Raw genomic sequence first — 22573 nt, forward strand, 5'->3', positions numbered from 1 at the left:
GAGCTCTTAACCCCACCTTTTCTTATACAAAAGAAAATTTTAAAATGTTTTTTTTTTTCACTATATCTAACTACATGGGTGCCTTAATCCTTGCTTCGCTTATAACTTTAAATCTAATAATCCTAAGAAACTATGTTAGAAAAATTAAGTGAAAAGGATCATCATGCCAAGTTTGAAATCAAGAGGACAATTCTTACATACCTAATTCAAAGATAAAGATTACCATTATGGACGCAAGATCATAGCCTAATAATAATAAAAACTTTGCTCTAAAAACAATACAACATTTATTCCTAATTCTCTATCCCTGAAAATATTAATCAGCATTCGACCAAAGAACATAAATTTATTTATTCAAATAAAAATAAATCAAACATTTTGCTCTGGAATAATTATCTATTTGTTTTGAAACATTTTTTTTGTTTTTATTAGGCTTTTGTTATCAAATTATGAAGAGAACAAATATAAGCAGTGGTGGTTTCCCTTGAAATGCCTAGCGAGCCCATAACCCACCCTCCTTATTGTTTTGAAAAAAATAAAAATAAAAAGGGGATTGGGAGTTATTTGTATGTGAGTGTTTTACCTATGGCTAAGTTAGGTTATATTGGGTAGAGAGTAATCGCGCAAGGTTATAGCTCCGTAGGAATATGTACCTGAAGAGGGGGATTGTTAGGTGCTCGCCTGATACTTTGAAAGGAAAGCACCGAATCCTAGTTAAGCTCTCTATATATTTAATTGGAAAGAATTTAGGAAGACTCATTTTTTTATTATTGACCTATCTATGAAAACTTTACTTATTTTTGTCCCCTTGTCTAAACAGGAAATATTAATTTAAGGTTGATTGAGTTTAGTGTGCACTCGTTATCGTAAATTAGCACATCTGCATAGTGGTTTTATTTTTAGGGAGGAAGGGGACATTGGGATGTTTTTGACACTAGTACCCTAAGTTTTATATAAAAAAAGGTTTTCTTATTCGTTCTTGAATTTTAATTGGTTGTTTAATTTAATTGAGTGCCCAAACGTTTAAACCACTAATTTTGATCTACAGTAGGAGTAATGTTGTTGACCATCATTTGGAATGTACATCAATATATTAACAATTGTCTTTTCCAAGAATCGCAAAGAAAGAACAATTACAATTAGAGATTGTAATGATAATTGTGAAGCAATGAGAAAGGGAAAGATTGTGCTTCTGTAATAATTTGCGGTTCTGATCATTAGATGATTGTATATACATGTGCGGAAGGGAAAACTCACCTTTTGGTTTAGTTACAAAAATGCAAAATTCAGAGAGGGAGATTATTTTTACCATTTTTCAACAGTTTTTTAGGTACAAGAAGTGGCGCCAATATCGTTAGGGGACTCCTAATTTGTTGGGGGGAATTGGAGGAAAATAGCTTAACAATCAAAAGCACTGTGGGCTACAATTGAATCAAGACAAAAGTAAGTGCCGAGCCCTGGGACCTATGTAGGGTGAAAATATACATAAATCCTTCATGATTCCAGGTGGAGACAAAATATTTTAGCGGGGTCTTTTGGTTTTTTTTCAAATTAAAGTTCTGAAAAAAAATTGAAAAAAATATGAAAATTTTTAATAAAAAACAAACAAAAAATAATTTTTAATATTTTTTTTTATTTAAAGATACAAACAACTTATATAAATACTATAAGCTTTAAAAAAATCACAATTTTCAAATTTAGACTTTCAATATAAAGATTTGTAGAAAAAACCTAACAACAAATTCTAACATATTTCTGATCAACATAGCAATAAAACGTCTTTTGCAAAATCTTTATCATCAAAAATAAATAGCACTTACTAAAGACTTTTTTTCATTTAAACTTATACTTTTCACATTAATTAACTTTAAAGATTGATTTTTTTAAAAAGAAAGGTTGCGTGATTTTTTTATTCATAATTAATTGCCTAATTTTGAGATTCAGATAAAAAACTTTACTACTTTATATTAATGGATAATCTTCTAGCAGCGGCTACGCCACTAGAGGCATATGGGGACCCTTAGGTTGGGGGGGAAGTCAAACCCCCCTTACAATTACAGTTTTTTTTAATGAATAAGTCAAAAACATTTATTTTGGAGAGTTAATTTTCTTGGGATAGTGGTGGTACCCTTTCTTAAAATAGTTATAAACCTTACCAGAACATATGAAAAGCTACCATGTAAAGGAGAACCATAGTTCACAAAGACTCACATAGAACCTGTTACTTTGTTATAAAGATACATATAAACTCAGAAACTCTACAATCAGTTTGTTCATCCGTCTGTATAAAAACAATACAGAATATATTTATTTTGCTATATTCAATTCAACAACTATATTTTTATTTTAGGCTTAAAAAGAAAAAGTTTTTTTGTGTGTTGTGGTCCTTTTTTAAGGGGCGATTTCTCTTCTCTTTCTCAAAAAAAGTTATAAACCTTCCAAGGACCAATGAGAAGCTACATAGTTAAGTAAAAAAAGAACCATATCAGTTCTTAAGCATCAGAAAGATGGACAAACAGACATCTATTTTGTATCATAAATAGTGCTTTAAAGCAGGGAGAGAAATATCATCTGGAAAAAAAAATTTTCCTATCGTTTAAAAGTTATATCCCTGTATAAAAAAAATAGGATGTCCGTGTGTTTTTTCTGTCTGTGCCTAAAGTTCTTGCTAACCGCTGGACCAATTTGGTTCTTCTTTATTGACCTATCTTTTATACTGATAATAGGATCAACATATTAAGGAGTAGTTTAGTGTCTATTAATCCTTATATAAAAGTAACAGTTTCTGTGTCTGTCTGTTTGTGTGTGTGTGTGTGTGTGTGTGTGTGTGTGTGTGTGAGGGTGTCTGTCGGTACCGAAGATTCTTTGTAACCGCTTAACTGATATAGTTCTTCTTGGTTCAAGTTTTTCATGGTCCTGAGAAGTTTTGAGTTTATAAAAAATTAGTTCCTACCCAACATTTAAAAAAAAACTTTTTCTTTTACATACTAAAACTGAAAGTAGGGGAGGGGTCAACTTCCCCCCACTTATCAAGGGCCCCTAGATGCCTCTAGGGGCAAAACCGCTAGTGATAAAATAATTTTTATCTTGAATTATGATTAAATTGTTCTTTTTCCATTTAATAAAATATAATTGTAATTATCAACCTCAAAGAATATCCAGAATTAGGTAATTGGATTTAACAAGGGAAAAAGACAACATCCATAATTAGTGAAGCTCTTAAGTTTAAAAGAATACAAATAAATAACATAGCAAGTGTAACATACAGATACAAAAATATATTTATCAGAGCGAGATGGGACAATGGGCTGTTTATTAGACTAGTCCCCATAGTTTAATATAGGAATTTGTTATTTGTTGGCTTAACTACTTAGGGGACCTGTTGCGATTTTTGTTTGGTTAGATTATTAAATTAAGTGCCCAACATTTCAACCATTAACTGAAACATACAGAAGGGTTATCCATGTATCATATTTGGGAATGTAAATCAATTTAGCGGTCATTGTCTTATCCCTTTAGATCCCTGAATAGTAATTAACAATGATCAATGGTTCATTTTTTTCTATGTAGCTTCTCATTGGTTCTTGGAAGGTTTATAACTTATTTTGGGAGGGTACCTCCACCATCCTAGGAGAAATCAACCCCTAAAAAAGGACCCCATTTCACACACAAAAAATAACTTTTTCTTTTTAAGTCTAAAATAAAAAATCTAGTTGTAGAATTCAACCACTTCTTCCCCTCTCAAGTGCCCCTAAAGGCCTCTAGGGGCGTAGCCGCTAGTACCAAATAAATATATTCTGTAATGTTTTTATACAGACGGATGAACAAACAGACATACTCTGATTGTAGAGTTTCTGTGTATATATATATCTTTATAATAAAGTAACACGTTCTATGTGAGTCTTTGTGCACCAAGGGATCTCACTAACCACTGAACCAATATGGTTCTCCTTTACATGGTAGCTTCTTATATGTCCTGGTAAGGTTTATTACTATTTTGGGGAAGGGTACCATCACTATCCCAAGAGAATCAACTCTCCAAAATAAATGTTTTTAACTTTTTCATTAAAAAAAACTGTAATTGTAAGGGGGTGTTTGTCTTCCCCCCCCCCCCAACCTAAGGGTCCCTATATGCCTCTAGAGGCGTAGCCGCTGCTAGTAGAGTATCCAATGATATAAAGCAGTAAGCTTTTTTATCTGAATCTCAAAATTAAGCAATTAATTATGAATAAAAAAATCACGCAACCTTTCTTTTAAAAAAAATCAATCTTTAAAGTTAATTAATGTGAAAAGTATAAGTTTAAATGAAAAAAAGTCTTTTTGTAAGTTCTATTTATTTTTGATGATAAAGATTTTGCAAAAGACGTTTTATTGCTATGTTGATCAGAAATATGTTAGAATTTGTTGTTAGGTTTTTTCTACAAATCTTTATATTGAAAGTCTAAATTTGAAAATTGTGATTTTTTTAAAGCTTATAGTATTTATGTAAGTTGTTTGTATCTTTAAATAAAAAAAAATATTAAAAATTATTTTTTGTTTGTTTTTTATTAAAGATTTTCATATTTTTTTCAATTTTTTTTCAGAACTTTGATTTGAAAAAAAACCAAAAGACCCCGCTAAAATATTTTGTCTCCACCTGGAATCATCAAGGATTTATGTATATTTTCACCCTACATAGGTCCCAGGGCTCGGCACTTACTTTTGTCTTGATTCAATTGTAGCCCACAGTGAAAGCATCCAATCTAAAAGACAAATAGCTTAATACTATTCCCGATCTAAATAAAGCTGCACTAAAATGGAAACCTCAAACGGTTTAGAAGTAAACGAGAGTAAATACACAAACAAATAATATTTTGTTCTTGTTATTGCTTCTACTTGCTTTTTAAGTTTAGTTTTTCAAGATTTATTCCAGTTATCATTTTTGTTGGCTTACAATCTTTGGGTACTGTTAACAAAATTTTATTGGTTAGTTTCAAACTAGTATTGTCTAAAAAGGGATAATCTTGTTTATTATCATTAAAATGTATATCAAATTATCTTCCATTATCTTATCCCTTAAGATCCCCTAAATTTTCCCATAATTGCTAATTAAATTAATCCATAAACAAATTGTTTATAACCAGCGAGAAGGATTTAAGAATAAAGTTGTTACGCTATTTATTAATTAGTTATGGGAAGATGGACGATTTTGTCCATAAGTAGCGCAGCAATAACAAGATATAAATGAACATAAAACATACTGTTATCATCCTATATCTAGAATAAGAACGTCGATAAAATTAGTTTGACTGTTTTGGGGGTCCCAATAAGCAAACAGATGAATGACAAAAAAGTACTTAAAAAACTAATAGGCTGAGAAACAGCGTATGGTGTCCAATAAAAAATGACGTCATACAATAAATATGACTAGATAGGCCAGTATACATTGTAATTGACAAATGGTTAATTGTATACTGGCCTATCATTGGTCATTTGTAATGAATGGCGTAATTTTTATTGACACTATACGCTATTTTATTGGTTGAAAAATAAAAACTTACAAAAAGGCATAAAATAATGCCACGACTGACATATTTTATCGATATTTTAAGATAGACAGACAAACAGACAGAGAAACATTATTTGCTATATATTTACGTAGAACTTGATGTAATCTCTATCTATACACGCTATTAAGCAATGTATTATGTTGATTCAATAACAGCATACAGTTTAACAAGGATAAACAGGAAGGAAGGAAATGTCCATGGGAGGACAGATTAGCAAAGGGAAGTGTTACAAGGAGAAGGGCTTCAATATCACTAGGGATATAGGGATAGATAATGGAAGATAAATTAAACATCAAATTATTCTGATTGAATTTTTGCCGTTAATTGCTTGTAAATATTAGAAAAAGAAAGATTTTTGCATTTTTTGTAAAATGAAAAGTTTTAAAATTAATGTATGTTTTATTGGTTCTTTTAGGGATACATATAATTTAAAGTGTCGCCTTAAAACAAATTCTAGTACATAATGGAAAATAATTTATTTCTTCCCCGATTCTTACAAAATATTTTACTTTCAAAATTTAAGGAAGATTTATTTTGCCTCAATTTAAATACTCCTGTTTCCTTGTTCAATACCAAAGAGGGTTCAAATTAGAATTTATTTTTACACAGCAGTAATATTATTTTTTCATGATTTATTAATAAATTTTTCCCTTAAAATGGTCTGTTTGTCGGTATGTTTGAATATCTGTCTGTTCCTTTCTGTATGTTAGAATTTCTCTTTTATTTTTATTTTTATTATGTCAAAGGGCTATTTTAAGGGTTTATATCGACAATATGTCGTTAAACTACTTCTATCCATATTAACGTGAATGTATAAACACCACTCTCTCGTATAATCATAATAGCATGAAGTTTGATAAATAGAACAAATAATAAACATTTATTAAATGCTAAAGGACAAATAAAATCATATTATTTATTAAACACATAACAAGAACAATTATATTTATTAATAGCTAGCTTAGCAATAACAAGCTAACAGTAGTTTATTGAAAAGAACAGTAAACTTGAATTGAAAACTAAAAGTTTTATCAAATCTTCGGTGAAAAGGTTAATAAAAGCAATTGAAATTCATATAGTCTTATATTAAAGTGACAGGATGTATGTGTAACCATGTAACCGAGTGTGTGTAGAATAGGATCTCGCGAACTGCTGAACCAATATGATTCTATTTTACAGAGAAGCTACTTTTAGGTAAGAGGATGTCCACTATTTCCGGGGAAATTGACCCTAAAAGAATACTTCCCCTCCCAGATTTATAAAATTTTAAAAAGTGACCCCTTGACTTTATAGTGGCGATGCCGCTGGTATCTATAATACAAAGTAGAACGATGTCTGTCTGTTTGTTTTTCTGTCTGTTTTTTTGTTTGTAGCGAAGGATCTCACTAACCGCTGAACCGATTTAAAAAAAAAATTTCTTTAAAATCTAAAACATGAAAAATTAGTTTGATTAAACCTCTTTGGGCAAAGCCCCTAGAGGCTAGGGGCGAAGCCGCTAGTATAAATATATAGGACAAATATAATTAATCACAAAATTCTAATTTTTGTAAATCATGGTCACAATTTGGTCAGGGACAATGGAATAAAAAAATTGAACTACAATTATAGCATATTACGGTACAAAAACTTACTTAGTTTAATACTTATTACTAAAGACTTTATCCCAAGCATTTAGTGGCTCTATATTAGGAGAAGCGAGGAGAGAGGATTGAATAAAAGCTTGGTTTTTCTCCTGGGTGGAGGGGAGGAGGTACCCTTCCTCCCAAAAAATATAAATCTTCCCTCGACCTTTATGATGGTGTCTTGTAAAGAAGAACAATATCGGCTTAGCGGTTGGAAAGATCCTATAATACAGATAACAGATCGACACAAAGAAAGACATTCTATTACTTTAATATTTATATCAATAAGAGATCCCTAATAAACTTAAGACACAGAAAACCAATGGATTTTGGTTGGCGGAAGCATTGAAGGTAATATAGCTATTTTTGCAAGTGCTGTATCCCTGTCTGTAGTTGCATTTGATAAACTTTATCATGCGTTATTGTCATTATTAAAAGGACATTCCAAGCTTTAACTAGTACAATCATCTCAGGGATTTTAAGGGATAAGACAATGGATATTTAACCCCAATGCTGATAAAGAAAATGACTCCTACTAAAATCATATGTTTATAAAACTTTTGTAATTTAAAGTCCAATGTCCCCTCCCTCCTTGTAGGTTAATCAGTCACAGAAAATATGTTTCCTGAATTTTTAAAATAAGTATTCCCTTTATTTAACCATGCATTATAATAAACATAATTACCAAGTTTAGATTTGTGCTTTTATTATATCGAAATAACACTACATATATCCATTTATATATGTAAGTTAAGATCTCGAAAACAAGTTACAACTAAACCGATTTAAGAAGGTCCGAAATCACCACAAGACATCTATATTTCTTCTATGAAAAGTACAACTAATTACGAGCAAGTATTTTACGAGATCTTGAGCTTCAGACAAAAAAAACCTACTACTTTATATTATAGACAGGAAAGGATAAAATATTTATTAATAACATATTAATTTCCATATAAAATATCGACTGGTCGACAAAGATGTTTATAAATTGTATGTAACTATAGCAACATCAAGTCTAATAGTATGTACATGAATAATTTCATGCTTTTATTAAGAACACCTGCATTAAACGCAAAGAATATAGGGATAAGACAATGTACGATAAATATATTCGCACCATAGGGGTTCTTAGGGATAAGACAATGGTCGATAATTTGTTGTTCACCCCTACTAATGATAAAACAAAAGTCCTACTTTTGTAAATTAAATTTAATGGTAGAAAAGTTTAAACACTTTTGACCAACCTATCAACATTTATTAAAGAACACAAAGCTTTTAAACCAACGAATGATAAAACGTGATTTAGAAAAAAACTTACCAATTTCTTCTTTTATTAAAACTTTATAATAGAAAGAAGAAGGGAATGCAGATTAAATTATTATCCATCGCCCCATCCCTATATCCCTGGTTATAGGCATATCATTATCAATTATTTAATTTTTATAAGCGTGGCGCATTATAAAACGAATTTTAGTATTATAAAATTTAGTGTGACATCTTTAAAAAATGGGCAGATTTAATGTCTGCCTGTATATGTGTTACTTAGAATCTTGCGAATAATTGGATATATTTTTAGAAGATATTTTAGGTTTTTTAAAGTCTACATTATATTCATACTTTTTTTATGTTTAAAACTACCCTTCTTCCCTCTTAGGCTTGGAGCTTAAAGATTAATCCTGACTTCAAAAATATAATATAAGAGCAACAGGAAGTTAACAGGGTAACAGACGGAAGTACGGATGGACGGAGTTACAGAGTAGCTACACTAATCAAATATAAACCAACTAGCGGCTACGCCCCTAGAAGACTCTGGGGCGCTTGAGGGTAGATGGTAAAGGGGGATGGGGAAGAAGAATAAAGAAACAAAAATGAAAGTTTTTTTTTTGGGGGGGGGAGAGGAGCAATTTCGCCTGGTAGTGTTTAAGAATAGATAGACATATGTATATACTATATAGATAGATAAAAAGATTTGTTTGGTGATTTTGTTAACAAAAATTAGATTTTCCTAAACCTCGGTATGTATTTCATAGTGGTTGATTTATAAGTAATATCCTACAGCGAAGAATCAAAAAGTATAACAGTAAATAAAAAAAACTGCAATCTATTTTTTCATACTCCTGTTTGATAAATTAAACATTTCATTAATATATTTATATATTTTTTAAAAGAAAAAAAAGATTGGTGTATTTTTATAGACAAAAATTTTTCTGAAACTTAAAAGGTAAAGGGATTGAAAATCTGAAGATAAAATACAAATGACGAGAAAGAAATACTACAATTGTTTTTCATTGGTGGATACTTTAAGAAGAATATGCCTTACCTGTCGCTCCATTTAAAACACATGTATTTGAGCATAGAACTTTTTCCAATTCCTGCGGGGGCTTGTACAGTTATTATGGTAGGTATCCTAAAATATAGATAGATATATTTGTATTTTGATAGACATATGGGTAGGTAGACAGATGGACAGATAGACAGATAGATAAATATGTAACTCTATTTAAAATACATGTATTTTTGCATAGAAATTTTGCCTATCCCTGCGGGGGCTTGTACGGTTATTATGGTAGGTATCCTAACATATAGATATATATATTTGTATTAGTAGACAGATATATAAAGATATGAGTAGATAGATAGAAAGATAGATACATATTTAAGTCCACTTAAAACACATATGTTTGAGCATAGAACTTTTGCCTATCCCTGCGGGGGCTTGTACGGTAATTATAGTAGGTATCCTAACATATTAATAGATATATATTTATTTGTAGTTTAATAGTTGATAGGTAGATAAAAAAATTGATAGATAGGCTGATAAATAAAAACGTATTGTAGGTATCCTATAAATAAATAGACAGATAGTTTGATTATGATAGATTGAAAGATAGACAGACAAATGGATGGACAGATAGATAGTAAATGGATAGACAATTTAATAAACAGTTAGAATTAAAGGGCAATAAATAGATGAATGATAGCTAAGGAATATAAATAGATAGATAAATATAATTAACCTACCTATTTCCAGAAAGTGGGATTCTCCAACTTTTATTAAACAAATCTTCTATTCTGATCCCACCATTTTCTTCATTTGATCTAATACAAGAACAATACTAATATAGAAGTAACAGGATGTCTAACTGTCTCTGTGTTTGCAGCTTAAAACCGCTGGATCGAAATGGTTTTCTTTATAGCTTTTTATAGGTGCAAAGAATATTTATAATTTTGGGAGAGGTTATCTCCACTTCCCAAAAGAAAAAGCCACTGGATAAAAATACCCCCTCAAAATTTTTTCTTTTAAAATCTCAATTGGAAATTTAAGGTCAACTTACTATTTCTTTGTAATTTTTCCATTCAAAAGCAATAAGAAATAAGTTTTACGATAGTGATTTATCTTTCGTTGATGTCTTAAAGATTACCAAACTAATTTTACCTGTTAAAGTACTGTAGCATTTTAGCCCTATCGTCCATATCCAATTTTGTGGCCTCTCTAATGTTGTTCTTGGATACCACCAACTTTTGATGCAGGTTTCGTGTGCTGCTTTTTCGTCTAAATATGAAAATAATAGTATCAAAAGTGCTTTCTTATTATTGGTCATTTGTATTGTATGACGTCATTATTATAGGACACTAAACGCTGTTTCTTAGGACCTATGTATCGTAGCAACGTACGGACATTTTCTAGATATAGAGTAGCTGCATTTGACAAAAATTTGAGCATAATTTTGGCCAATTCTTATAACTTAACATAATTTTAATTGGTGAAAAAGTTTGATTACCTGTTATGTCCACGTGTGCGCTTTCCACCGGGTTCATACCACTCACAAAATTCATCTTGAAAATATTCCCTGAAAAATTTCAAAAATCATATTAGTGTTATAACCCTGCGGGGACCTAACTGCATAAGACACTAGGTCTGTAGGACTCTCTTGAACCTAACTTTCCACCAGATTTTTACCAATCACAAAATTCATCTAGTAGGAAATATTCCCTAAATAAATGATAATTGAAATATAGTATTATGACCCTGCGGGCTTCTAACTAGCTCTCTAAAAAAAACTAACTTCCCACCATTAGGGTCATAGCCCTTTTAGATGCAACCCCTGTGTGGCTCTACTTTAGAATTTTCCCAAATGATAATGTTTAACCTTGCGGGGTCCTAAACCTGTAAGAAAGAGCCCTTTCTGATGACCAATGATATGAAATTTTGGACAGTAAGTATTATATACACTTGAATAAAGGTTATGTCTCAGTAGTGATCCTTTTCAGACGGACTCAATAACTTTTATTTTCCGATGACATATCCATAAAAATTAAAACAATTGAATGGCATCATTTCACACGCAAAACAAGGCCATAACTTTTATAGATAGATAGATAGATAGACAACTAGTTAGAACGATAGATAAACATAGATAGATCATTATTGTTAGAAAAACAGAGAAATAACAAAACTAATTGAAAAAAAACTAGAAAGATATCTAAATAATTTCACATTCAAAAAAGTAGATAGATGAATAACTAGATTGATGAGAATATGGATAGATAGATAGTTAGAACTCAAGTTGTATATAAAAAAAACACTAGGAAGATCTCTAAATAACTAGGAAGATAGCTAAGATGAATGTATACTGTATAGCTAGATGCATTGAAAATATGGATAGCTAAATAGATAGCTAGCAACCAAGATGAATATAAAACACTAAGAAGATATCTTTATTAATTCCAATCGCCATTAAGTAGATAGATAAATAGCTAAAAGGAATGAAAATATGGATAGATAGATGGCTAGATATAAAGATCTATATAAAACATTAGAAAGGTATCTAAATAAATGAATAGATAGATATCAATGAAGATCTATATAAATCACAATAAGAAGATATCTAAATTAATTACTAACGCAATAAAGTAGATAGATATCTAAATGAAAATATGGATAGATAGATAGCTAGATATCAAGATGTATATAAAACACTAGTAGGAAGATATCTAAATGAAAATATAGATAGCTAGATATCAAGATGTATATAAAACACTAGAAGGAAGATATCTAAATGAAAATATAGATAGCTAGATATCAAGATGTATATAAAACACTAGTAGGAAGATATCTAAATTAATTTCACACGCAAAACAAGGCCAAATCATTTATTGTTTCAAGTAAATTACAAGAATAATAATAGACATAATTAGCGCAGCGAACAATAACAAGAAACTAAAGAACATTAAAGCATCATAATTTTGTAATTAAATTTTGGCTAGTAAACACATTTCTGTCCGTTTTGGAAGGTGTTGTAAATAAATTATGAAAATGTTATAAAGTTACGGTAAAATAACTAAAATAATTATCAGAATTATTAGCCTGTTTATTGAGTAGCTGAACTACTAATAAAATTATCTTGGATTGGAATAATGTTTTTTAAATTTATATTTAGTCAAATGGCTATATCTTTTATATTGTACTTTTTATAATGGAATTGAGACCATATACATATACAAATCTTTCGCCCCTAGCCTCTATGGGAAATGGGGGAGGTAAGAAAATAGTCTAAAATTATTCCAAGACATTTATAAAGCTTCCCTTGGAAGTTCATGAAATTTTGACCAGTACATTCCGAGTCCTTTGGCTTCACACAAAAAAAAACTTTTTTGTCTTATACAATAGGAAAGAAAATTTTGTTTACCTTGCAGAATACAAATCCCTGTCTTTGTAAAATGAAAATACAAATTCAACATAACAGTTAGGGAGTTGAATCCATTTTTATAGAAGCAGAAATATAATCTATGATTTTGGTTTGGACCCTCTAAAACTGTAATCTACCCTTCCACTTTCCCCTCTCTTGGTGAAGATATCTTCAACGCTGATACGATTTTTGAAATATAAGATTCCACTTTTGTCTCTCTTGTTGAAGATATCTTCACCAAGAGAGGCAAAAGTGGAATCTTAAATTTCAAAAATCGTATCGGCGTTGAAGATATCTTCACCAAGAGAGGGAAAAGTGGAATCTTACATTTCAAAAATCGTATCGGCGTTGAAGATATCTTTACCAAGAGAGGGGAAAGTAGAATCTTACATTTCAAAAATCGTTTCGGCGTTGAAGATATCTTCACCAAGAGAGGGGAAAGTGGAAAGGTAGATTACAGTTTTAGAGGGTCCAAACCGTAATCATAGATTATATTTTTGCTTTTATAAAAATGGATTCAACTCCCTAACTGCATAACATGCGTGTTTTAATATGTTTGTGTTTGTTTTTTATATAAGTTGTTTAAAGCAAAGATTTTATGTGTTTTGTCTATAATAATTTCTGTAATAATAAAAACATCCTTCCAATTCAGAAATTAAAATTCAAATAGTCAAAAAAAAAACACTGGCGAATACGCCCCTAGAGGTATCTAGGGCCTTTTGAGGAAATGGGGGAAGGGGGGGAAGCACCATTATACTTTCAATTTTAGTTTTGAAAAGAAAACGTAAACAAATTTTTGGGAGGTTTTTTTCTCGGGGCGATTTCTCTTGGGATAGTTGAGGAACCCTCCCTAAAATATTTTAAATCCTGCCTTGTGCCTAAAAGAAGCGTCAATTTAAAGGAGAACCATATCGGTTCAGCGGTAAGAAAGAACTTTCGTTTTTCCCAGAAAAACATCCTGCTACTCTTATATTTGGGTTATATAGAATAGTGACTAATCTATAATTATAGCCAAACAGAAGTTTAGCCATCATCATTAACATATAAATAAGATCTGCTTTTATTGATGTTGTCGTCCTTGTTTTATATACTCTTCTAGTTTTTGTGATGAATAAAAAAAGTTGGCAAAGATTTTACTATTATACTATTGATTTTTATTATTTTATAAACAAAAAACTTACTTCCTATCATTTGATAGATAGATAGATGGATAGATAAGTAGCAGAATTAATAAGAGGTTCAATAGATAGCCATATTGATAGTTAAAATTAGATTTATATTTTTAATAGCTGGATAGATAGATAGACAAATAGATAGATATATAGTGATTTACATTTGTTGATAGAAAGACATGTGAAAATGAATGGATAGACAGATAAATAAATAGATAGATATAGATGAATGGATATATAAACAGATAGATAGTTAGAAAACTGCAAAAATGATGTTCTCATGAAATGCATTAAAATTCCATGAATTTGAGAAAGTTGCAATTAAAGTAAAAAATCTTTTTCCTTATTTCCATATTATAAAGTTTTTCTAGGGATCTGAAGGGATAAGACAATAAAAGATAAATTAACATACCTTCACTTATAGATAGACAAAATTATCCCTAAATTAAATTATTGGCTGAAAGTTGGGTCATTGCTAGTTTGGAACCAAGCAATGACAATTCAAAAAACTTTGGTCTGGAAATTATACTAGTACCCAAAGTGTTATGAACACTTTCGTTAATTCGTTGCTTTCAAAATTTTATTAAACCTTTTCTTTTTGGTTAAAACTAGCAAAGTCCAAATTTTCCAACACATAATTTCATTTATAGAAGGGATAATTTTGTTTAACATCATTGGAATGTACATCAATTTATTATTTATTGTCTTGTCCCTTTAAATCTAGCTTGTTTGAATTGAAATATGAAACCTTAAGAAAATTTTTTTTCACTTATCAATTGTAAAATAAAAGGCAGCAAAACATTATAAGTGTATAAAAAAGTTGAAAACAGAATAGTTTATCTTCAGATGTCTAATCCCTATCCGTGAGATGTAAACAAAGAGTGGAAATGAAGTAGTTGGACATCTGCAAAATTTTTGGACAAATCAAGATGTTGTTGGACCTTGGAGTTCCTTCAAAATTGCAGAAATTTAACTAGCAAATTTATAAAAAAAAAAAATAATACTATTAGGACCTCAAGTAACTAATTATGCAAAGAAATAATTTGGTACAAATTATTTATAGATATATCAAAACGTTAAAAATGTCTTTAAATATTTTCACATTTTATTATCCTAGGTTATCAAAAATACTTGGTGTATTGAAAAGTGCCACTGTTGTTGTTGTCACGGGAAGAAACGAAATGCGCGGGAAAAGACAAAAGAAAAATTGGCGGGAAATGTTTTAGCGCGGGAAATCATGAAACTTTTGTTGTCTTCTTAATTTTAACAAGAATAGGAAAAGTAGTTCAGAACTTGGTTTATTCCAGCAAAAAATTAGATTTTAAGATAAAAAAGTCTCTTATAGATGTAAGAAAAGTTTGAAAGCTATTTGAAGTTTTAGTACCTACAATCCAAAATGTTACTTAACTAAAAGATTCCAGTAGTCATTTTAGGACGGTCAGAAAATACACACACTCCCTAATTATAGAGTAGCTGTGCATACTAACAAATGTTATTAAGCAGTGTGATTTTCTTTTTAAAATTTGCAATTTAATTGTTGTTTGTCAACTCAAGGCTGGAAGAAACAAACTGGCTCATAAACCCTCAACTGTCATAGCATATCTATCCAGCGCAATGAGGAACGCGCCTTTTGTCTTTAATACACCCCTTACCACCCCTACCATTTTGTCTTAAGGGGGTTGTCAAATTTTCAGGTGAGCCACCCTGGCAAAAACCCTCTGCATGCCACTGTCTGGTTAGCTAGATCATGGTTAAAAAAGATAGATATATAGAAAAACAAATAGTGAATAGATAAATTAATTGATTGATAGGTAGACATACAGACTGGCAGACTGATAGACAGGCAGACAGACACACAGATAGACAGAAAAATAGATAGAAAGAAAGGAAAATAGATAGAGTCAATATAGATAGATTTCGATAAATTTATGGATAGATAGTGTCAATATAGATAGATAGATTTCGAAGAATTTATAGATAGATAGATTCATAGAAAGATAAACAAATTGCTAGATAGAAAGAAACTTACTTTAAAGAAGAAGATATATCTAATGGAGGTGGTGTAGGAGGGGGAGGTGGCGGAGCCCGCGCTAACACTGGGGGCGATGGTTCTGGTACAGGCCGTTGCTGAAATAAAAGATTATTGGTTATTCTAAATGCTGATTGATAACAATAGTTTAGGGACTAGACCAAGGACGTCCAAGAGGGGGATAAAGGGGTGTAAAAAGACATAAGATTAAAAAATTCACTGATACCCATATCTTATTCATTAGTTGAAAATATCAGTTTCCAAACTTCAACCTAGAAGACTATGTTATGTTCATAGATGTGTAATACCAAATCATTTTGAACTAATAAATGCAACATTATTAATTGATTATGTTAGTATTTTTAACAGACAGACGAACATACATTATATCAGAAAGTAGATGCGCCTCTAAAATTAGTGTGTATGACATTTCTACTTTAAATAGTTTTGACATAGTGGTAGTTTTCGATAATAAACTTTCTAGAATAGAGTATTTATTATTAAACTAAAAATAGTACTTTTAATGACCCGAAAAATTGATGTACTTCCCCAATTATGATACACAAAATTATCGCTTATGTATATTACAATTAGTGGTTGAAATTTTTAACACTTAACTTAATGAACCGAAGTTGTTAAGCCAAAGAAAAAAACACGTTTTTACAAAACTTTGGAGACCATTGTAATAAACAACACAATGTCCCCCTCACTTCTTGGATTATATAGGTTTAAGTTTCTATTTTTTTCGACATATTAGAAGTCAGCGAAGGAGAAAATCTTTTTTAGGCTTTAATTTGTTACGTCATTTTAATATAACTTTTTAACAGTATCTTTTATTACGCTAGTGTTATCACTAATCCCCCTACCTTACTATTTTTATATATCTATTTGAAGGACCTGTTAAAATAACATAAATATGTAAGAACGGAAAGGACTTTGGACTGTAAATTATGCTGGTCCTCAAAGTTTTATGAAGTTGCTCTTTAATTCATCAGCTTAAAAACTTTTGATACATTTCTCAAATTTTCGACAAATAATTTGGTTTATCATTATTTTAGGTGTACATCAATTTATCATCCATTAAGATCCCAATATATGTAGTACTGAGGTGGATTCTTTAAAAAAAAATTTAATGTGATTTTGGTGGATTTTTCCCGAAAACAATTTTGCCCCACTAAGCGATTAGTGGGGCAAACTTTTTTAAAGAATCCACCTCTGATATGTCATTATGGGATCTTATAATTTATGTTGATGAAATAGCGGCAAAAATTCATAGGGACAGAGCCATCTATACATTTAAAAAACATTTTTTTCAATAGAGAGAGGGGGGTACGGGGTAGATTCCAGCGGAGAAAAAGGAAATTTTTAAATTTTTTTTGTGTCATCCCATTTTTGCGAAACAAAGAGTACGTGTTCTAGTTTTGGTCAAAAATTACTTTTGTTTAAAAAAAGCATAAAAAAGAACTGTTTTCATGCTAAAAATTTAGATTAATTTAATGGCAATCGCAAAAAAAAACTTTTATAAAGTCGGCTACTATAAAGTGGTTTTTGGCTTTTTTTATGGTGTTGCTACAAAAGACCTACTCTACAAAAGAACTACCCCTACAAAAGACCTACTCGTTGGTTCTACAAAAGACCAACGCCTACAAAAGACCTACTCTACAAAAGACCAACGCCTACAAAAGACCTACTCTACAAAAAATCGTAATGCTAGAAGGTCATGGCCGCAGAGCTCGGCCCCCTGGCCTGCCTAGCCGCGGGCGCTCGGCCCCCTTGCCTATAACCTAACCTAACCTAACTTATATGTAATAATGTATGAATGTTTATCGTACATTAACTTAATTATATTTTAGAATTTCGTTGATTTACAAAAAGTGGTTGGTAGATTTTTTTCAAATTTTAATATTTTTTTTTACAATATTTAGGTAAGGTTAGGTTAGGTTATAGGCAAGGGGGGCGAGCGCCCGCGGCTAGGCAGGCCAGGGGGCCGAGCGCTGCGGCCATGTATTGATTATGTATTACTTTATTAATAAATTTGATGTTTATATATATAACAATATATATTCGTAGGTCTTTTGTAGAGTAGGTCTTATGTAGGGGTAGGTATTTTGTAGAGTAGGTCTTACGTAGGGGTAGGTCTTTTGTAGAGTAGACCTTTTGTACGGGTAGGTCTTTTGTAGAGTAGGTCTTTTGTAGCAACGCCTTTTTTATTTTAAGATTAAATACATGGGATAATTTTATGATGTTTTCTGCTATATATGCTAAAGTCACTGTAGTTGGTTAATAGAAAAAGTAACAGTTTTAATTTCACTATAAAATCATTAACAAGATATTACTAAAGAATTCAAAGATTAACTATCTTAAGAGTAGAAAAAGTATTTTTTTCTACAAATTATGTTATGCGATGAATTTAAAGTATTTACGCATTACAGACCAACGAATATTCTATTATAGGTGATTTTTAGTGTAGGTTAATTGCTAAAATATTGGTATTTTTTTCTCTAATCATATTTAGTCAATGCCTTAAGTAGTAATTAATATAACAAGGATGACAACTTCCAAAAGGTGGAAAAAAGGGCAAGAAAACGAACAAAAAATATTTTAATGAAAATACATTTATGTTTGAAGAGCGGCTTATCTTCACTAAACATATCTTGTAGACGCATAGATATAATTTCCAATTCAGTTACGGACTCACGGACAGACATTTTAGAGTAGCTTCGCTGCTAATAAAATAAAATGCTTGGTGGTTAATTTTATATCCTAAAACAAGGCCATATAATAAGATTTAATGTGCTTTAAACATTTAATTTTTTTAACCTCTAAATGATAAGTTTTTTTTGACAATTCTCTCGGTTTTGATGGAGGTACCAATCCCCCAAAAAGTTATAACCCTTACCTGAACCTATAAGAAGCTTCACTGTAAAAGAAAACTTTTGTTGTTCCACGGTTAGCGAGATCTTAAGCTACAGACAGACAAACGAACACATCTTATTACTTTTATACAAGAATTAAATAGGTGACAGTTTTAATTCAAATTTTTTTGACAAAATCTTTTTTACATGATATGGAGATAATTATCCTTGATAAACGTAACTAAGACCTACAATTGGAAATTATTAAAAAAATAAAATATAATAATAAAAATTAAAAGTTACTCCCTATATAAAAAAATCTGCTCTTTGAATGGCAAAATCAATTTGAAACGGTAAGTGGGCATTTTGAACATAAACAATATGCCTTATCAGGGAGGGAAAGGCTAATTGCGTTCAAATTAAGCTACAATCCTTTTTTCCATCAATTTTTAAAATAGAAATTTTTATATAAGATAAATGATAGGAAGATTAGTAAGATAGAAATTAATTCCAGGGATGGTAGAGACATTGGGCTGTTTATTACACTAGTCCCCAAAGTTATAAAACAACGTTTTCTTATTCGTTGGCTTAAAAACTTTGGGAACTTTTATTGATTTTTGATTAGTTGAGTTTTAAAACGTTTTTATCACTAATTGTAATCTAAATTTTGTGTATCGTCATTGGGGATGTGCATCAATTTATCGGCCAGCGTCTTATCCCTTTATATCCCTGGGTTAATAGCCTGGTATATAGAGGGTAGAAAGGTTAGTAGACCATAACAGTTTTGACAATAATAAACCATTTCATTTTTATCATGCTGTATTTTCATTAGCGTGGCTACACTATAATTACGATTAGTCTATTAGTCTTTATGTACATTTTACTGTTTAATACTTTACTATTCTTTTTAATCAAAGCATTTATCAGTTCATTATTGCTGCGCTACATATGAACAATTCGTCCGATATTTTACTATTTTAAATGAAACATTATTGCCGTACTATATTTACTATATTTAAGAAGACTAGGAATTATTAAAATCCAGCAAAATGTTTATTTTATTGGTCGCAATGTTTTAAAAATTGTTTTCAGACGGATAGACGGACGGACAGTAAGCCAAAATGAGCTTTATATTTAATTTTTTATACAAAAATTGGGGGTAAGTAATATATAAAATTACTTTTCTTTTTTTTCATTCAAGGCAAAGTTGAAAAGATCAAATTTTAATATAAGAAAACACCTGCAAATAATTTGATGACTACTTATAAGCAGGCTCTTTTTACATTTTATCAAATTTGCATAGTTTTTCATATTTGTAAAACGCTATAATAGCTTATTTAGCCCCCTCAAAGCACATTAAAACATACTCTGCGTCTTAAAATTAAATTTTAATGCGTCCATGCTCCCGATGGGTATGGGGTTACTCGACAGACAACCATCCCTTTGATTGTACGACCTTTCCCTGTCGATGGTAATGAGTTGTGCCTGTATATGGGCCAAGCCATTCCCCTTTCTCTTCCTATTAATGTCATACACCTAAGACAGCAGCAGTATGTATCATTTTTAACGTCTTTAGCATGATGATTTGATAAATTTGCGGAAATGGATGCACGCTTTCTATTAGGATGACTAAATATGCTGGGAGGGTTTTCCTAGTTCGTAAAAATGAAATTTTGCGGCTTGGTTGTTTATCCAATAGACATATTAGAATATAGAGGCTTAAATTAAAATGTATGAGATATGTTGTGTTCATGTCTTTAACTAAGAAAGTAACTGGTGTCTAAAAGAATATTTTTGTAGAAAAATAAACAATTTAGGTACCTATTCTTTGAATACTTATTTTTTGTTTTTAATTAGTGAAAATGTCTGTTCATTAATGCTTGGATACGACATGTCTTTAGAATATAATAGCCTTAATATAAAATGAGTTAGTCGTCTATAACTTATAAGTCTATCTATTACTGGTTTGTGGCTACTTGCTTTGGTTCAATAAAAATTATAAAACACAGATTTATTTTCAATGAAGTGAGTCATGCATTTATTTCAAACAAGGATGAAAAGTAATGGCAGTATAAATATTGAAATTCTTATGATATACTTAGTAAATGTAATGTTTCAATCTTTGGGTAATAGGATGTATGTACTGAAACATATGTCATTGTATAGCCTAATCATAGAGTTTCCACACTTAAAGAATTATAAAAAAAAGAAATAAAAATGTATAAGGAAAACGAAAAAGTTTAGAGTAGCTTTGCTCAAAAATTATTTAGAACTAAAGAAAATCAATAATTTCTATTTAGTAGAATTGGTGAATCATAAATTGTTTAGGTAATAATAAAAGTTCTAGAACAATTATTTGCTTTTATATTAGTTAAATTTTTCCACTTAATGGCCTTCCCCATTTTTTTCACTCCAGTTTCCCCCCTCCCCTATTTAATCGTTGAGCACGCCACAGATTACAACTAACATTCAGAGTTCAAATCTAGTTTTTATTTTAGTTGATAATAGTAATTTAGAATTAACGTTGTACAGATGTACGGACATACGAATTTACCATAGTTGTAGAGTATTTGCGCTAATAATTAAGAAATAATTTCAATGGGGTTAAATGGTCAACTTTTTGCTCATATCAAAATTTCAAAGAAATTAAAATGAAAAGAAAAAAATTAATAATTGTAAAGTAATCAGGGAGGGAGGGAACTTTTGACTTAAAATTATATTGGTACCCAAAGCTTTGTAACCACTTTTCTTATTCGTTGGCTTAATAAGTTTGGGTACTTAAGACGAATTTTGATTATTGGTTCCAAACTAGTAGTATCCAAACTTTTCAACCAACAGTTTTAATCTACTAAAGGTTTAATTTTGTTTATCATCACTATTAAAAATCAATTTACGTCCAATGTCTTATCCCTTGAGATCCCTGATAAAAAGCATTACATTATGATTTCCTTTCTGAAAGCTTTGGGTACCAGTGTAATTTACAGTCCAATGTCCCCTCCCATCCTGCATTACATTATATTATGATTTCTTCTATGAAATGGTTTATCATTCACATTTAATGGTTGGTCAACTTTGCAGTGGTTTCAGAGATCCTAACCTACATATGATTACACCAGATTTAAGGCGTTTGATTTGATTTTATACCCAAGAATGGAGGGGACATTGGAATCTAAATTATAGTACTTTTATAAAATCTTGATTTGTTGTTTTATACAAGCAAAGTTTTTTTAAACTGTGATATAGTTAACTGTTGTTATTTTCTTTATTATTGTTCAATGCTCATAGACATAATTGTCACAATGTCTATGTGATTAATTTGTAACATAATATCCCTAGAACCGTCATTTTGTTGTACGAAGCGAAGCATGCTATGTTTTGATGTTTTTGTAATGTATAAGATTTTTTAGAATAGCTAATCCTTATATAAAAGTAAGAGGGTGTTTAATTGTCTGTGTATACCTAAGGATCTCGCTAATTGCTGAACCAATGTGATTCTTTAAAGTGTAGCTTTACATAGTTTCAGGGAAGTTTTATAACTATTTTTGGGGAAGGTTCAACGCCCTCCCGAGAAAAAAATGCCCCCTGAAAAAAATTTTTAATCAAAAGTGATTTTTCCTTTTTTCCCATCCTTGTTTAAAAGAAACTTGAATATA

At 30.5% G+C, this 22573-nt stretch overlaps 1 protein-coding gene across 1 annotated transcript in view; it reads right to left on the bottom strand.

Moving 5' to 3' along the window:
- Positions 1-22573, bottom strand: part of LOC145304444 (uncharacterized) — a 44617-nt gene that overhangs the window by 16842 nt on the left and 5202 nt on the right. Inside the window, exons 6-10 of the mRNA XM_080146323.1 lie at positions 16066-16163; positions 10957-11025; positions 10611-10727; positions 10196-10273; positions 9495-9581 (exon numbers count right to left, since the gene is read on the bottom strand). Of these exons, the coding sequence (XP_080002449.1) occupies positions 9495-9581; positions 10196-10273; positions 10611-10727; positions 10957-11025; positions 16066-16163 (449 nt within the window). The remainder of the gene's footprint in view (positions 1-9494; positions 9582-10195; positions 10274-10610; positions 10728-10956; positions 11026-16065; positions 16164-22573) is intronic.

This window comes from Acartia tonsa, chromosome 13, assembly GCF_053477335.1.
Source record: "Acartia tonsa isolate MP-2025a chromosome 13, ASM5347733v1, whole genome shotgun sequence".
NCBI lineage: Eukaryota > Metazoa > Arthropoda > Copepoda > Calanoida > Acartiidae > Acartia > Acartia tonsa.